At 34.3% G+C, this 19,451-nt stretch overlaps 1 protein-coding gene across 4 annotated transcripts in view; it reads left to right on the top strand.

The window, feature by feature from the left end:
• Window positions 1–15,730, top strand: part of Btbd8 (BTB domain containing 8) — an 80,993-nt gene extending 65,263 nt beyond the window's left edge. Inside the window, exons 12-18 of one of the 4 annotated variants that reach the window (XM_042681756.1) lie at window positions 554–683; window positions 3,043–3,104; window positions 6,390–7,095; window positions 7,565–7,649; window positions 7,982–8,121; window positions 11,289–13,589; window positions 14,869–15,730. In XM_042681756.1, the coding sequence (XP_042537690.1) occupies window positions 554–683; window positions 3,043–3,104; window positions 6,390–7,095; window positions 7,565–7,649; window positions 7,982–8,121; window positions 11,289–13,589; window positions 14,869–15,341 (3,897 nt within the window). In that variant the 3' untranslated portion in view covers window positions 15,342–15,730. Of the gene's footprint in view, window positions 1–553; window positions 684–3,042; window positions 3,105–6,389; window positions 7,096–7,561; window positions 7,650–7,978; window positions 8,122–11,288; window positions 14,729–14,868 lie in introns of those variants that run through there. The other 3 variants (XM_042681764.1, XM_042681746.1, XM_042681772.1) reach the window with 3 other exon arrangements.
• Window positions 15,731–19,451: the final 3,721 nt, after the last annotated feature.

Here is a 19,451-nt window from a genome sequence, read left to right as displayed (position 1 = left end):
TATAGTTATGAAATGAATATTTCAAAAAATATTAATTATGTTCTTATATGTTCTTAATTTCCTTTCTCTTTAAAATCCTATTTTAAAATTAGACTAGGAAAAAGCAAATTATAAGTATTTCTTATTTTAAAATGCAGTTAATGACAGTAAGCTAATTGCAAATTATTGGCATTTTTAGATAAGAATGATAAAATAGTTTAGCATATTTATTAACTTATTCAAGAGTAATAAAATATTTCAACATATTTATTACACTAGTATAGAGTATTTGACCTTGTAATGTCATAGTTGATTTGGAAAGACTGTGGAAGGTATCTATATAAAGGCTTCTGATGCTTTAAAAATGTTCAGCTGTTCAGATTTAGCTTCATGTTCACTATTAAATTCTATTAATGAGTAAGCTTTCATAAATAACATGTACCCAACGATCTTAAAAATCTAAGTGATGACATCATTGATCTGGCTTAGGAGTAAGTAGATTCGGAAAGGAATAATGACTGGTTGCTATGACAATGTGGCTCACACCAGCTGCTGATTTGTTGCTTGAACACAGGGTTTTACGTGCACGATCCAAGCTCTGCGTGATAAGCTGTGGATCTTCCTGGTTCAGTCTTTCTATGCTGTTCGTCACACAGAAAGCTGGAAACTGATGAGCACAGATGATCAACAGAAAATCAAAGCAGGTATGTTAGCCTTGAATTTTTTAAATTATCATATTACAGTCTTTGTATGGAAGATATTTTGAGGACATTCTGAATAGTGGTTAGATTAATATTTGTGCTTCTGTTCAATATTAGGATGCTAACCAAAACTAGTGATAGTATGTTAGACAGTTTCAGTAAATTATGCTTTTTTGCTGCTTTTAGAAAATGAAACTCATTCTCTTTGTATGTATCAATTTTTTGTCCTACTGTAGCAGCCAAATTTGCTTAAAAGCATTCTTGTGAAGAGGTTAGAAGTATAAAAGGATATAATTCATGTAGAAGAGATTACTGAACATACTTTCATCCCTCTTTTAAAATACATTTTGCCACTAAGATCTTCCTTTTTTTTCATAAGATACCCTTTCTTGTGGTTTTGCCTAAATTAGATGGCTTTATTTCACAATTGATTGGTTCGGTGATGTGGTGTGTGCTATTGCGGAGTGTCCCTCAGGAGCTGCACAGTGGTCTGTACATTTAATGGATACCATTTGAAACATTAGCATTAAACAAAAGATGTATATTGATCAGAATATATACTTATTTTAAAATACTACTATAAGAAATTCAGGGTGGAACCAAAAATGGCTTCATGACTATTTGGGGGTTAAAGCAGGTAAATGTCTTAAGCAATAACACCAGCATATTGAACAAGTATACTTTTAAAAACACTTAAGCTGTGACAATATTTTATGAAACAAACATTTTAATACTTTGAAAAGTGGAATCTGTCTTTGATAAAATATTTTCTTGATAATGCATAGGTATATTAAATGATTTAGAATGTGACCTGCCCTGTCTTGCTATTTATAGCATGATGGTACAAATAGACATAATTTGAAGAACACTTTACAAAGAAGTTTTTATTATCTTGCAAATTAAAAACTCATGAGATATTTAGAAATTTGAATTTTTTCCTTGTGACTTTTTCTGTGCTGATTTTTATCTAGTTTATCCTTACTACCAAATCTGTACAATATGAAGAAATAAGATGAACATTCCTTGAGTAGGTGTCCTTCACCCTCCTGATTAGTAGCAAATTTTGTTTTTCTCTATTTTAGAGGATCTCATAGCTAAGTTGAATTTCAGACAATGATATTTAAATCTTCAAAGTACTAATTAAAAAATATATATATACACATACACATAGACATACCTAAACAAAATGCCATTGGTAATAGAACTAGTTATCCCAAAGAACTTTTCAATGTATTACAACACTGTAATAATATTTTTAAATCTTAAGTATGTGAATAATAATGAATACTGTTACATAATTACAATGAAAATCAAGGAAAAGGAATGTTTCTGGGTTGTCTTTGTTGTAACATCGCTTATATTCTTATTGAGTTACTACTGACCTTTTGGAAAATTTCTTGATTCCTGTGTGTTATTAAGTAGAGTCATTTGCTTACTGCAAATCAGTTTTTACAAATGCCATTTCGAGGATTTTGCTTCGTCTTACAGCACATATTTACAGAATAGACATTGTAGAAGAAACATGATAGAGTTACCGATAATTTAAAGTATTTTACATAAATTATTTTAATAAAAAAATAAAAATTTTAATATATAGAGATATATTTTTAGTATATATACTTTTAGTATATATACTTTTTCAAAGTATGTCTTAAAGCCCCATAATCTTCAAAAAAAAGAAATATATTAACTAAACTATATAGCCCCTATACCACTATTCCTGTATACTTTCTGATACCATTTAAATTTAAGATTATTACTCTAAAAGCATAAACACTAATTTTTCAGCATTTTCCAGACCTAAACTTACACAGTGACTTTTATTTCATTTAAGAATGATACAAGTTTGAAAATTAATTCTTGAGTTATTTTTTAGTATAACTTTATTTTTTTCTTTTCTCATATTCCATGATATTTCTCCAAAGCCAAAAAAACTTTTAGTTTCAACAGAGAATTTTATATTTTAGGACAATATTACTTCATTTAATTGTTTATAAAACATTTGTCATAATGTATAATTTTTTGAAATTTGGAAAACTAAAAGCAATTATCTAAAAATTCACAACTTGACAACAGTCTGGGTTTCTTTTAAAATAGAATCTTCAGTGTGAGATTTTACCATTTTTTTATTCACTAATTTTAAAAACAAAGTTTTAGAAGCCAAAAAAAGATGAAAATGAGATTTAAAAAAAATTTTAAATGTAATAGTTAATCATGCTCATATACAAAGTTGGTTTCAAGTTTTTTGTTATTTCCTACAAATACAATTTTTTTCTGCTAGCATTTTATTTTTCCTGTACTTCTATACTAATAATAATGCTTCATATAAAATGAATTGCTGTTTTTGTTTTTTGTTCTGCAGCTGCATTTGACAAAGGTGATGATCGAAGACTTGGCAAAAAGCCTATATTCACTAGCTCTCAGGTAAACTTTCAAAAATATATAGGTATGGATGAAAAAGGCACCAAACAATGTCAACTTTATTATTTTGTATGTCAAAATAATTTTTAAATGTTTTCATTAAAGCTGTTTGTAAGTGGAAATAATTCTGAGTGTTCTTTTTAACCAAATGAACATTTCATATAAGTTTTACATGCTGTGAATATTTTTATCCAGCTGTCATGAGACATGTCTACCTTTTTCATTTCCTTGAAAACCTTTTTGGCAAGTAATATATTGGAATTCTTCCAGTACATTAGAAATTGTTTAGAATTCTAGACCTAATTCAATGTCTATTTTTCTAATTAACCTACTTCTTACAAAAGAAGATTTTACTTGTTCCAGTTTTCTCTATTCAGCATTTTAATTCACATAATTTTTTAGGGGTATGAATAAAGATAGTTAGCACTAAATACAGTTGTACTTTAAGAACTGCTTACATAAGGTATCTAAAGTAATTACAGTCTTAAAAACAGAAAGTAGAAAGGTGATTGCCTGGGACCAGGGGCAGAAGGTGGAGCATCATAAGGGGAGTTGTGTTAAGGGGATGATAGTTTGTTTTGCAACAGGAAAAAAAAACTAGGGATCTGTTGTATAACAATTTAATATAGATAATAGTACTTCGCCTGTGCTTAAAAATATTAAGATGGTAAATTTCATTATTTTTTTAAACACTTGCAGACACACACACACTTACACGATATACTTATTATAACCTGAAACTTTAATTTTCTTCCCCATAATGTTATTAATGATTATTAACTTTAATTATTGTGGTTATTAATATATTGTGGCTATTTTTTGTTATAATATAGGTTCATGTAATCAAAATATGTTTGAAATAGAAAATTATACTAACTTCTGTGCATTCCACTGATAATATTGAGGTAACACTGAGACTTTCAGTTTAGAATGTGTACAGAATTCTCTTTTTTCCTTAGTGTCCACTGGACAGAAATTGATGTAGCCCATGCCATAACAGAGTTCTCATGGTTTAAGACTTAGGTCAGACTGGGAAGGTAGCTTTTAGTGGTAGAATGCTGGCCTAGCACGTATGAAGCCCTGAGTTTGATTCCTTAGTACCACATAAACAGAAAAAACCAGAAGTGGCTCCGTGGTTCAAGGGGTAGAGTGCTAGCCTTGAGCAAAAGAAGCTCAGAGACAATGCCCAGGCCCCAAGTTCAAGACCCAGGACTGGCAAAAGAAAAAAAAAAAAAGAAAAGATTTAGATCAAGCTCTGAATGTCTGATGTGAGAATCTGAGAAATGGCCTTGTGTCAGTCAACCTCCTTGGACTAGAGTGTGCTTCACAGTATCTGAGTACCATCAGATGCTCTACATAAGAACACTTAGCATCTACTAAATCTAATATTCACCATAACTCCTCCTACAGACTGAAAAACACTAAACACTTTTGAATTCCATTTCACATAGAATTTCTAATTGCATAAGTATAGAATATGTGAAAGCTGCCACTCAACCCCTTTTAAGCATATTACACATTACTACTTTAGAAAATCATACTTATCTCTGTCTATAGATATATAGGTATATATATTATTTTATATAAACATAAAGAGGCACATAGGCATAGTGCCTTTATAGTTCTCTCCTAAGAGTAGATCTAAAATACGCTGGGATATGATAAATTATAAAAGATTCAGTCAGCTTTTTTTTTTGCTCATAGCTGGTATACTGTCACTTGAGTCGGGTCTCCACTTCCTTCTTTTTGCTGATTAATTGAACATAAGAGTTTAGTAGATTTGTCTACTTTGCCTAGCTTTGAACCTTGATTTTCAGATCTAAACCTCCTTATTAGCTAATATTATACAAGTGACTGACACCCAGGGTTGGGTCTGTTTAAAGGGTAGGAAAGAGATCTAAAAGCTTGGTATGGCTTTAGGTATTAAAAATAGAGAACTAAGACTTGACCAAGAAAACAAAAAACTTAGGTATAAATGTGTTCGTTACAATCCTAGAACACTGCTGTATGGACCACTTTCTACACTATAGATAGGCACAACCTAAGGCCCAAAGATATTAAAACTGCATAAATATCCCAGACTCCTCAGAGGCAAAGCCATAAGAAGAATCTAATGATTTCTTTATAACTATACCAGTTGTATCCAAAATTCAATTTGTTTCATTTATTGCCTTTATACACATACTTGTATGCATACACACACACACACTAGTTTATCTTACACAATTCTTAATGTCATTAGGATCTTTCCAGATATAGAAAATAGACTTTGAACTATATGTCAATATATGCACAGTTTTAATAAGTTAACATTTTTTTCAGTCCTTCATATATAATAGGCATAGTGCCAAGGATTTTAGATTCAAAAACCCTTGCTTATACTTCTACAGTTTCTAATAGCTTTATAAAGAAAAAAAAGCATTTACCAAAACAAGCAATGACGATATAATCTTAACATTTAAAAATTCCTACCAACTTTCAATATTTTGTTGTTACCTTATCAAAATTGAGTGTAGAAAAATGATGAGGTATTGGTTACCTTTCTTTTTCCTATTTCAGCTGTTTTTTAAATTCCTTTTTTTCTACATCCTCTAGATAGCCAATACTATACTACTATCATTTGTTTCAAAACCCACATTTTTCAGATGTAATGTGTTGTTTTCTAGGAGTTTTATTTTAAATACCCAAAAGGAACTACTCTTCTCAAGGGATATTAAACCTTTAATGATAAAATATCTGACATTTGGATAGGATTGAAGAAATAAATTTTGGTAACTATCTTCATAATGTCCCTAATTGTATACCATTTCTATGACTACATCCTTGAGGCAACAACTCTGAAGCTCAAGGTCTAATCCTATCCCTTACTAGCATTGACCTTGTATGAGTTATATACCTATTTTTAGTCCCAATTTCTTATCTATATGACTTAGGAGTGCTGTAATGTTAAATGATATATGACATAATCCTGAGAGTAAGTCATGAAGAATTCTTGGATTTTGTTATTTATTCAAGATATCTTGAACTTAGGTGTTAACCATAGATCTAGAAATTAAAATAACAAGCCTTTTAAATAAGCACCTAATGTTGTATTACAAATCCAATTGGATATTAAGGTCAGATACACCGTTTATATGAAAACCACCAAAGATAATTCAGATTTTAAGATACTTTAAATCATACAATGGACTTCACTGTTTCCTTCCTCTGATAAATTGGTTTATTTTGAAACAATATTACGTATCAAATACTTCAGTCAATTTACAAAATGTTTTTTCTTCTTTGTAGCAAAGGAGACAAGTTTCTGATTCTAGTGTCGTAAAAAACAAATCTTGGAGGGCAAGTAATAAAAAAGAGGGTTGGAATTCTCTTTCTGCTAATCAAAAAATGAAATCCGATGGATTAGGAGCATCTGGACATTCCTCAAATGCTAATAGAAACAGTATAAGTAAAACTTCGAAGCATGATGAGTTTAAAGAAAAGCATGGTACAAAAGTAACATCTAAGATTACTAAAGAACTGAAAAATGGGGAAAAAAATATTTCTGGAAAGCCCAAATCTATAATAAAGCCCAAAGTAGAAAGCAATGATAATGCAAAATCAGAAGCCATGTCACAAAAAGGTGTGGAAAGATCAACAGCAGTGGCAGCAACTGGACAAAAAAGTTCATTAAATGGAAAAGGAATTAGAAATCAGGAAGGGCAAATTACAGGAGCAAGACCCAAGCTACTCACTGGAAACTTAAATTTGCAAGCCAAAGCAAAGCCTTTGAAAAAAGTGACAGGAAAAGACTCTCCTTGCCTCAGAAACACAGGTACATCCAGTAGATCTACAAGTTCAAGTATGGAGCTACTGGTTTCCACCAAAGATCTGGATGAACAAAAAGATAGTAGATCAGTAGGAGAAGAAAAGTCTTCGGGTGAGAAGCTATACTTTTGTGATTCTTCAGGACAAATGGCGAACAGTGTAGATGGTGTCAAAACTTCCACTGAAGGTAGGTTTTGTTCGTTTGTTGATTTTGTAGTACATGGCATCAGTACAGAGCCTGGCACAGGCTGGCAAGCACTCCACCCCTAACTCAGCACTACTTTTTGAAACAGTCTGGTCTCATGATTGCCTAGTCTCACTCTCCCAAGTTCAGGAATTCAAGGCATGTACCGCCACAACTGGATTCAACATTAGTTTTGTATTGCTTTGTTTTATTTTCTTGCTTTGTTGGGGAATAAACACATCAACTTTTAATACTCCTGATGGTTAAAATTCCTAGAAACAAGATTCCCTGCGGGTTTTTTTTACTTTACAATTCTAAAAAACTACATTGACATATAGTCATGCAACCTGAGAGAAAATGTAGTCCTTCTCAGTTTAACAATTTTATTTATACAAACCGGTAAATTTACACTAATTTGTTATGTATTTAATGTATTCTACCACAAGCCTGACTTATTCTTAATTTATAACAGTAAAACCTCGACTTGTTTCAAGAATTACCAATGGAACTTCCAATAAAAAAAGCATTCATGAACAAGACACTAATATAAATAATAGGTAGGTCTCTATTTAAAATATTTTACCTGTATGTTAACTTTTTTTGAAAGTTAACTGTTCTGACTTCAGCTAAAAATTTTAATGAATCTTTTGTTAAAAATTTAATGTATACAATGGTATTTTTGAGCAATTTTCTTTACTGATGTACATACTAATGGCATGTTATACACTGCTTTATTGTACATACCTTTGAAAGACTTATGAACAAATGGTTTCTCTATTTTCAAAAGGGGTATATTTATTATTTCTTGAGAAATATATTTCATATAAGAGTCTTATAAGTCATGCTTTGGAATCTCATTGTAACACTGAGTGCAAATCATTTTTCTTAGTGTAATAAAAAAGGTCAATGGAAAAGGATGCACTGATCCAGTACCACAGGCCATTTTGAAGAAAAGAGGAAATAGCAATGAATGTACTACAGCTCAGCAAAGGACAAAGAGTGCCCCGTCTAATCTTGCTAAAACTCAAGGTAAAGCTGAAATAGTTCTGAGTGTCATATTACTTCCTTGTGTAAGTTAAACAAAACTGATTTGGAATGTCAGTAGCAAATAAGCATGGTTTCATTATTTCGTATTTGTTTCACAGTGTAGAGGTGAGAATTAGTACTTTCACTTTTTAAACAAGTATTTTAGTGTTTGTAGGACTTAATTTTAGTTTTTATTGTCCTTTATGATAGAAGCAAAAGACTCACTAGGTTAATCTGCATTTCTGATCTTTTAATACAGTAAACCCATGTTTCTTAAATGTTTCATTGATGGCAATATGAATTCCATTGGTAAAACTCTAACAAGCATTAAAATGATGCCACAATCTAGAAAGCCATAACAGAGGAAGGAAGAATTTCACTCCATTGTTTTTCAGTGTTCTAAGAAAGAACGAACATTGGTTATATTATATAATATGCTAAGATAATCTAAACATTACTTTTCTTTATGCATTAGGTATTTTCATGTAAAAGTAGTTTGTAAAATCCAAAAAATAGTGTGGATTACCTTATGAATTAATACTGAAAATTAAAAATAAGGCAGACCTATTTAACAAAATAAATACAAGTAAGCAGGAACATGTTGGGGGGAGAGAGGGAATATATGAATGGAGGGAGGAAAAATGAGAAATACAGTCAATTGTATTCAATGTACATTATATAAAAATTGAACTACATAACTTAAGGGTAGAGATGGGAAAGGGAAAATGGGTGGGAACCTTAGAAGACGTAACATTGAGCAAGATGCATTGTACTCATAACCTAACTTAGGGAATTGTAACCTTTTTTTTTTTTTTAACAACTAGTTAATAAAAAAAAAAACAAACTAGGACTGGGAAGGTGGCTCAGTGGTAGAGCGCTTGCCTTGCATGCCTGAGGCCCTGGGTTTGATTCCTCAGCACCACATAAGCAAAAAGAAAAAAGCCAGAAGTGGCGCTGGGGCTCAAGTGGAGCGCTAGCCTTGAGCTGAAGAGCTGAGGGATAGCGCCCAGGCCCAGAGTTCAGGCTCCACGACCAGACCGAAAAAAAAAAAAAAAAAACCTAACAACATGTACCACCATGCCTGGTAGGAAGGTAATTATGAAGAGTATCTTCAATATACCAGTTTTCGATTTAGAAAAAAAAAAATGTATTTAAAAAAAAAAAAAGAAGACTGAGGAAGTAGCGCTGTGGCTCAAGTGGTAGAGTGCTCGCCTTGAGCTGAAGAGCGCAGGGACAGCACCTAAGCCCAGAGTTCAAGTACCACAACCAACAAAAAAAGAGAGAGAGAAAGAAACAAGGCTGAGAAAACTTATTCTAGTAATATCTAAAGAGTAAACATTTAAGCTGGGCACTGGTAGCTCATCCCTATAATCCTAACTTCATTAGAGGTTGAGATGTGAGGATTGCGGTTCAAAGCTAGTCCAGGCGGGAAAGTCTGTGAGGCTCTTATCTCCAGTTAACCACCCAAAAACTAGAAGTAGAGCTGTGGCTCTAGGTGGTAGAGCACTAGCCTTTAGCAAAAAGCTCAGTGAAGCACCCAGACCATGAGTTCAAGCCCCACAACTGACCAGGGGGGAAAAAAGGGTAGGGCCAGGTGTCAGTGACTCAAGCCTGTAATCCTAGCTACTCAGGAGGCTGAGATCTGAAGATCGTGGTTCAAAGCCAGCCGGGGCAGGAAAGTCCAGGAAAGTCCGTGAGATTCTTATCTCCAATAAGCCACCAGAAAATCAGAGGTGGCGCTGTAGCTCAAGTGGTAGAGCACTCGCCTTGAGCTGAAGAGCGCAGGGACAGCGCTCAGGCCCAGAGTTCAAGTCCCACGACTGACAAAAAAAAAAAAAAGAAAGAAAACAGGAAGTGATGCTGAGGCTCAAGTGGTAGAATGTTCACCTTGAGCTGAAGAGCTGAAGGACAGCACCCAAGCCCATAGTTCAAGCCCCATGACCGATAAAAAAATAAAAAAGCTCAGGGATGGCATCCAGGCCCTGAGTTCAAGCCTCATGACCAGCAAAAAAAAAGGCGGGGGGAGGTTCTTTCCCAGTTTGCACAAGAACCTGGACTTAACTGCCAGTACTGGGGAATAAAACACAATTCTATTTGGCAGATATGAATACCCAAAATATCATTTTTAAGACTAATTAGCATCAATAAATGGGTATCCAAATTAATCCCTTGTTCCCTCTAGTTAATAGCTCTGGTTTCCACTACAGCTCTAAATGGTTAACCCTAATAAGCTACAATAACAATCTGATTATGAGAAATAAAATGTTTTTATTCATGTTTGAATATGTGCCAGTCCTGGGGCTTGAACCCAGAGCCTGGTCACTTCCCTGAGTTTCTTTTGCTCAAGGTTAGTTCTCCCACTTAAGCCACAGCTCTACTTTAGGGCTTTTTAGTAGTTCATTGGAGATAAGAGTATCATGGACTTTCTTCCCTGGGTTGACTTCAAATTGCAATCCTCACATCTCAGCCGCCTTGAAACAAAAAGGATTACAACCATGAGCCACCAACATCCAGCAATTTTTGCTTTTATAAATAACTTGATTGTCCCTTTTAGAAGACTATATAAAACGGTAGTTTCTTCTTTAACTATCCTTTCCCCCTTCAAAACTTCATAGGGATGGCTTTCTTGCTCCTTTAAAGCTTATCCAGATATTTGTACTGTCAATATTTATGCAAATCTATCTTTTTTTACTTGAGAAATTCTATTTTGACAATTTCTACTACTACCCTGACATGGTCATGCTATATTTTTATTTATTTATTTATTTATTTTTGTAGGCCAGGGGCTTGAACTCAGGGCCTAGGCACTGTCCTTGAGCTTTTTCCACTAAAGGCTAGCACTGTACCTCATTGAGCCACAGTGGCATTTCAGTTTTCTGGTGGTTAGTTGGAGATGAATCTCACAGAATTTCCTGCCCAGACTGGCTTTAAACCATGATCCTCAGATCTTAGCTTCATGAGTAGCTAGGATTACAGGCATAAACCAGTAGCTCCTGGCCCTCTATATTTTTAGCAGAAAAATCTTAAAATATTTTATCATAAGACCTTCAATCTGTAATTATCCATTGAATGGTAGATATTAGATATGTTATCTTATTAGTTATATTTTAAAACACTAGCTTTTACTTTCAAGCAGAGACTATTATATCTTCAAACTTTTTTTCCTTTAGGACCCCAAGGAGAGTCACCAAATTCAGTAAAATCCTCAGTCTCTTCAAAGCAGTGTGATGAAAATGTGACAAAGTTGAACCACAATACTACTACAGATAAACAGATACCTAAGAGAAAAATAGTCAAGCAAGGACATACCACTTTGCCAAAGGTTAATACAAAAATGGTGTCAGTGCCTAAAAACCTAAATCTATCAAAAAAAGGTGAAAGTTCTAACAATAAGGATTCAAAGCAAAAAACACTTCATGGACAGATTGTATTGAAAACCCAGACTACTCAGAAACCTTTAAAAAGTGAAACACTGGTTGTCCAAAAAAATATGCTTCGTGATGTGCATGTTAATAACAAGTCCAGCGTCGCTGAACCAAAACCTCACAGACCTCTGACTAATCACACTCCTAAAGTCAGTGGTATGGAAGCATTCCAATCATCATGCAAATCCAACCCACAAAAGTCATTAAGCAATCAAGAACAGAATTTGATGTTAGAATGCCAAAATGTTTCAAAGCTGGATAAATCAATGGAGCATGAACTGAAATCAAAACAGATTTGTTCAGATAAAAATGAAACAAAATTTCCCAGTCACAAAGACACAAACCATGGGAATGCAGTTAAAAGATATTTTCTCTCAGATGGGAGTGATAATTTAGATTCAAAATTTGATAGCAACATTGCTCTAAAATCCATCATTTCAAGTCCAAATGAAAACTCCTTAAGCTTTAATCCAACTTATGATTCAGACTCCTCCAATGCAGAACAAATCCATTTAATATCAGATGGAGAGAAACAAGTAGGGAGAAAAGATAAAAACAAAACTTTAACCATGATGACACCTTGTGTCTCTGAAAGGACAGATGGTACTTTAGATTCTGTTTGGGATGACAGAGAATCTAAAGTCCATGCAGATCTGACAGTTTCGAGTCAGTTGTCTGATGACTCTGCTATGAAAGGAGATAAACATGCTCAAGCAGATACATGTGTTTCCTCCAAATGTGTTTCAGTACAACCATCTGGAAAAATTTCCCCTAAAAATATGGAAACAGCAGAAACTCCGGAGAGCCATGAAACTCCAGACACTCCATTCATGGGCCACTGGAATTTGAGTACCACTGCCGGACACCAGAGAGAGAGTCCTGAATCTGACACAGGCAGTGCTACCACATCTTCTGATGACATAAAGCCCAGATCGGAAGATTATGATGCTGGAGGGTCTCAAGATGACGATGGGTCGAACGACAGAGGCATTTCTAAATGTGGCACTATGCTATGCCATGATTTTCTTGGAAGAAGTAGCAGTGATACTAGTACTCCTGAAGAATTAAAAATATATGATAGCAATTTAAGGATTGAAATAAAAATAAAAAAGCAAAGTAGCAATGATCTTTTCCAAGTTAACTCAACAAGTGATGATGAGATTCCCAGAAAAAGGCCAGAAATTTGGTCTCGACCTACAGTTGTTCACCAAAGGGAAAAAGAGAGTGCTTCTCGAGGCAGTGTTCAGTTTGCTCAGGAAATAGATCAGGTTTCTTCTTCAGCAGATGAAACAGAAGATGAAAGATCTGAAGCAGAGAATGCTGCAGAAAATTTCTCTGTACCCAATTTAGCTCCTCAGCAATTTCAAGGAATCATTAACTTAGCTTTTGAAGATGGAACTGAAAATGAAAGCCGTGAGTTTTCTATGACTAAAAAGTTTAAAAGATCAGTTTTACTTTCAGTAGATGAATGTGAAGAACTAGGGTCTGATGAAGGGGAAGTACACACTCCCTCCCAGCCCTTTATGGATTCTCTTTCACCTTCTGATGTTTTTGATGTTGTTTCTAACAAACAACATGGGGACACCTGCTATTCCAGAATCCCACGAGAAAGAGAAGATAGAGTTTTACAGTGTAAACAAGATAAAGGCAATAGTGCCTGTAAAAATGAAAGCACCCTTTTGAGTTTTAATAACATTGACTCTTCAAGGAAAGATAAACATAGTGATTCAACCACATACCAAAATAAAGCATTCAATGTCCTGTCCAAAGAAGGACAACTTTTTCCAGAAGATAAAAATGTAAACAGTAGAAGTGATATGGAAAATGACTTTCAGCAACGTAGCAAATTCTTGAATAGTGATATGAAGTCTCAAGAAAGACCATGCCATTTGGAGCTTCATCAAAGAGAACAGACTTCTGACATACCAAAGATGAGCTCTACAAAATCTCTGGACTCCTTTCGGAGTCAAGTTCTGCCTCAGGAAGGTCAAGTGAAAGAGAGCCATTCTACATCTACCGAAAAAGCTAATATTGCTTTATCTGCAGGTAATGTACAGAAATAGAAATGCTAATGCGTAAGAAAATAAGTTTACAGAAATGTAAAGTTGTATGTAGCCCTGAATATTATATTTTAGTTAGATAGACTAATTATTCAGCAAGTTTCAAAATTTTAAGGGAAAATCTAAATTTCTTGATAATATGAAAATCAGATCGTTATTCTTTCTTGCACACTTAAAATCCTAGTGAAGAATTAATACCTAGTAAAAATTTTGATTGTTTATTAAACAAAGATAACCTACCAGGAGATTTTACATGAAAGAACAAAAAGGCTTAGTTTGTTGTTACTTCATTATGTATGTCTAATTTAATATCAGAGTTCTTGACTGTTAGAAATTTTATTATGCATTAATAAAATTCATGAAGTTGCTAGTTTTTATCTAAGAGGTCTGTGCAATAACTATAGTAATATGTAACTAAAAGCACTAAACTATTTTAACAGCTAGATGAATTATTACAATTTATATACATTTTACAGAGGTTAAAACTTTCAGGATCAATATAATTCTATTCTAAAATTTTCAAATAGATAAATTTCCTAAAAGAGATTATATTTAGAAGCAGTGATGATATATGAAAGAAGCTTAGGTTTGTTTCATATGCTTAGATGACTTGTCTAATTGTTTTATGTTTTTTGTCTTTCATATTACAATAACTCAGATTAATGACCCGCACTTAAAACATGCAATAATGGCTGACTGAGAACTATTTGTATATCATAACTAAGGAAAATACTGGTTAATAATCCCTGTTCAACAAAATTATAAGAATAGGATAGCTTTAAAAGTTGTACTTTTTTGTTTGTTTGTCCTTGCTTGCATCCTCCTTTGCATGTGAAATAGACAAATAAGTCTTTAGATACAATGTATTTATTCTCTCTTTTGGAACTGACTTATTTTAAAAGTCACCATCAAAAAATTGTCTTTTTTTTTCTCTTTAAGTTTCTACTGTAGTGAATTAGATATATGTGTACTTCCTATGTTTATGTTTAAATACTTTATTTTCTGTATCCTAAGTTTTCAAATTCAATATGAAGAATTATTGTTAGTTATTTATGTTGATTTTGCTGCTAAATATTACCTTTGAATTTTTAACATAGAAAAATAAATGCCTCAAAAATTTGTCAATTTTGTATAAATGTTATTTTTCCCATTCGGTGTTTTTTTGGAGGGCTATCACTGTTATATTGTGTTAATATTGTTCTACAAAACTGACTGGTACCAACATGAGCAATTTTTACATTGTGTAGTATTATGAATTATTACAGGAGACATAGATGATTGTGACACACTGGCCCAAACCTGCATGTGTGACCTCCGACCTTCAAAAACCCTCTCTCCAATATATGAAATGGATGTAACAGAAGCATTTGAGCAGAAAATGGAAACAGAAACACATGTTGTTACATCTGTGGATTTAGAAGATGACCAACACTTTGCAAAACAAGACTGGACACTACTAAAGCAATTGCTGTCTGAACAGAATTCAAACTTAAATATTACAAACTCTCTTCCTGAAGACCTAAATCTAGCACAGTATTTAATCAATCAGACCCTCCTTTTAGCACGAGACAACTCTAAACCTCAGGGTATAGCACATGTTGACACTTTGAACAAATGGAGTGAACTAACATCTCCACTTGATACTTCCTCAGCAAGTATCACAATGGCTAGTTTTTCCTCTGAAGACTGTTCCCCTCAAGGGGAATGGACAATTCTAGAACTGGAAACTCAGCACTAAAAGTCTTAACATTTTGGAAAATTTTAAACTATACCACCCCTTTATTTTTGATGCCTATATTATATCCAAATTATAATTAGCCAGAAATAGATTGTCTCAATATTGCTGATGTCTTTCTAATTTATTGAGGTAAACATTTATTTATTAAGATATTACATGTAGGAAAAGTTTTTCTGAAGTTTTGAGCACGTTTTCTATAATTAGAGAAATTAGAAGACCTGTAAGAAAGCCCTTGCTTTGGTTTTCCTTTCCTACCTGAACCTTTGTTCTTGTTTATTATTCAAGACTTAAAAATGTGAATGCACAAATAGATCAATCCTTTTACTTTTATCTCTGCATATGGTACCCTAGTAATTTAACAATAAAAAACCTACTGTGTTTGTGTCAGATTATGTAAAGTGAATCTGTGAAATATCATTCAGACTCATATTGGGGTGGATTAGGCTGACAGCTGAGTGTTGGAAGAAAACATCAGCTCTCCTAGGGAATTGTGAAGTAATTGAACCTTAAGTTTTAATCATGTTCCTGATAAAAGACCAGCAAAATGTCCTTTAGCTCTCTTAGAGTATATGCAGAAAGAGGCACTTGCACTTGTTTAAAAGCACTGTGAAAATTATCTACATTGTTAGACTTACAGTTAATCATTTTCCATTTTGCATTTCATGTTAGAAATGCTTTGGAACTGCACCTGCAATAAGCTGTTAACAATGTTAACATAAATTGATAATGGGTACATGATGCAATTGAGATGAGTTAATTTTGATTGTGTGTATGTGTGTGTTTACCGGCCTGGGCTATACAGCAAGGCCTTGCCTATATACTTACATACTTTATTATTTTCTTAGAAAAATTGTCTTGTAATTTTGGTAGAAAGAGATCATCTCTTCTACAAAAGGCTATTAAGGAGTGAATACTTAGACCTTTTATATTGGTGGCTGCCCTTTAGGCTAAGGGGATTTTATGCATCAGCCTCTCTAAAGCTGTATAGTGAATTCATAATCCCACTAATATATATCAGAAAAAAGGAAATTTGGGTGTGTGTGTGTTCACATACACACATTAGTCCTAGAGCTTGAACTCAGAGAGTTTTGTACTCAAGGTTAGTGCTCTATCACTTGAGCCACAGCTCCACTTATGAGGTTTGGTAGTTAATTGGAGAAAAGAGTGTCACAGATTTTCCTGCCAAGGCAGGCTTTGAATGGTGATCATCAGATCTCTACCTCCTGAGTAGCTAGGATTAAAAGCATGAACCACAGAACGAGGCTAGGAATTCTTCTTTAATTAGCAAGATTTTCAATAATCAGTGATAGACAATCTATAAATATGACCAACAGTAGAATCTGTATGTTCAACATCAGCAGTCATTAATGCACATTTGTTCTAAAATAACATAATTACATTAGCATTAGGTACCAGTTTGTTTTAAGTTTTGTGCCTTTTTTTTTTTTTTTTCTGGTCGTGGCCAGTTGAACTCTGGGTCTGGGCACTGTCCCTCAGCTCTTCAGTTCAAGTCTAGCACTCTACCACTTGAGCCACAGCACCACTCCAGCTTTTTCTATTTATGTGGTGCTGAGGAATCAAACCCAGGGCCTCATGCATGCAAGGCAAGCACTCTACCACTGAGCTACCTTCCCAGCCCAGTTTTATGCCTTTTTAACTGGAAGTTCTGTGCAAAGAGCACTTACTCATCCCGAAAATAGTTTTGTTGACGGTGTTGGTAATGATGATGTTTTTGTTTTTTGTTTTTAGGCAAGATTTTTCTGTACACCCCAGACTAGACTTGAATTCATGATTTTCCTACCCCAACCCCCCCCCCCAACATGGCTGAAATTACAGGTGTGTAACACCACACCCAGCTTAAGAAATATTCATTAATTCATTTGTTCTATGAAGTGTGAAGATAAATTATTATTCCTGCAAACTTGTCAGTTTCTAGTGGAGGGGGAAGACATGTAAGAAAAAAAATTTAAATACATTAATCTAAGAGGTGGAATTGGAGAAACAAAGTGACTGGATGTGAGAATGAGAGAAGGGACTCACTTTAGAAGACGCAAGTTTCTGACTAGAGTGTCTGGGTGGTTGATGATGTCAACCACCAAAAATTGAAGCAAGTGTAGGAGTGAACATGAGTTTAATTGAGGACATGCTGAGTTTGAAATGTCTGTGGGACATTTAAAGGGCTGAGGACAAAAATACCATTTAATAGTCAAGAAAGAAAAACTTCAGCACATTTGAAAGAGTATTCAGAAATAGGAAACCAAGGTAAAGAAAAGGAAGTGATGAGTGTATAATCTTGCTGCCAATCCAAGAGGGGTGAATTAGAGCACAAGGTTTCACTTTGACCTATCAAATCCACAAGGATCTTTATAGGAGTAAAAAATGTTAGTATTAGCAAAGAGGACAAGTTTGAGATGTTCATATGTTGCATTGGGAGTATGTTATCTTTCCAGTAATCAATTAATCCTATATTGAGAATGTTCGCAACTTTATATCTTTAGTCATTTTCCCTTTGGGAATCTATCATTAAGGAATAAGTATAATCTTGGGGCTCACTGTGGGGTTCACACCTATAATCTTAGCTACTAGAGAGGCAAAACTCAGAAGGATAACGGTTCATGGCTAGCCTGGGCAAAAGTATCAATGCTTTGTACCAACAAAGAAGTTTGTTGTGGTGGTGTGCCCTTGTGATGGCAGTAGAGGAGAGATAGGGAAATGATGACCCACGGCCAGGTCCCAGCAAAACTGAGGCCCCGAGAGCTAAAATAAAAAAGGTTTGGTGTGTGCATATCTCAAGCGTAGAGTACCTGCTCAGCATGCATGAAACTCTGAGTCAAACCCTGTACTACCAACAAAAGTAGAATCTAAGGAGGAGGTGATGGTCCAAATCTGAAATCCTGAGGTAGGGCAGTCACAATTTTAAGGCTAGCCTGGGCTTTGTAGCAAGGCCCTGTCTTAAAAATAATTAACATGATCATCATCTCAGGAATTTGTCTTCAAAAATGTTTATTGTAGTTATAGATACAGTAATGAAAATTGAATAGCGAAATGTCAATGGTAGAAGAAAGGCTAAATAACTTTTGGCACATTGATATAATGCATTATGCTGTTATTAAAATTACTTCAAAAATCTGATTAATAAGAAAAATGCTGGTATGCCAGACACTGGTGGCTCATACCTGTAATCCTAACTACTCAGGAGGCTGGGATCTAAGGATCATAGTTCGAAGCCAGCCTGGGCAGGAAAGTCCATGAGACTTATCTCCAATAATCCATCAGAAAACTGACTGTGACTTAAAGTGGTAGAGTACTATCCTTGAGTGAAAAAGCTCAGAGATAGCACCCAGTCCCTGAGTTCAAGCCCCATGACCACCATCATACCAACAACAAAAAAAAATGTGTATTGTCCCAATTTTTTGTGTAAAGGTATTTAATATAACTCAGTAAATTTAAGTATATGGTAGTATTAACTTGTCTTTTGTCCTTGAAATAACCATTTTCATGAGAGCAAGGTACTACCTCATTGTGGGTTTTTTGTCTGTTTTTGTCAGACCTGGGGCTTGAACTCGGGGGCTGGATTCTGTCCCTGAGCTGCTTTTGCTCAAGGCTAGCACTCCATCACTTGAGCCACAGCACCACTTTTGTTTATAGCACTTTATGTGGCACTGAGGAATCAAACCCAAGGCTTCATGCATGCTAGTCAAGCACTTACCACTAAGCCACATTCCCAGCCCCTCATTGTGGTTTTTATTTGCATTTCCCTGTTCATTATTTTAATTCTTTTCTAATTTTAACATTATTTAACAAATATTCAATATATACCATTCCAGTGTGCTTCACTGAAAAATTGAGATATGTGATATTCTACAGGTACTTGATAATTCTGTATTCTTGTTTGTGAATTGCATTTCTGTACTATTTGGTGTGTGTTTTTCAATTGCAGCACACCTCCAGTTCTGCTCACAGCCTTTTCCTTTTTTCCCCAAACTCTCAGCATGTTTTCTTGTTTTCCACAGTTATTATTTTCTCATCTCAATATCTTCATTGTGGAATTTTAACATATAAGAAAATTCACTATTGCTGGTACAGAGGTCAATACATTTTCAGAAATGC

Source organism: Dipodomys spectabilis, unplaced genomic scaffold (genome assembly GCF_019054845.1).
Source record: "Dipodomys spectabilis isolate Male_0828 unplaced genomic scaffold, ASM1905484v1 ptg000002l, whole genome shotgun sequence".
Taxonomy (NCBI): domain Eukaryota; kingdom Metazoa; phylum Chordata; class Mammalia; order Rodentia; family Heteromyidae; genus Dipodomys; species Dipodomys spectabilis.
The sequence above is the reverse complement of the archived record's forward strand: the minus strand, read 5'-3'. Positions and strand labels throughout refer to the sequence as shown.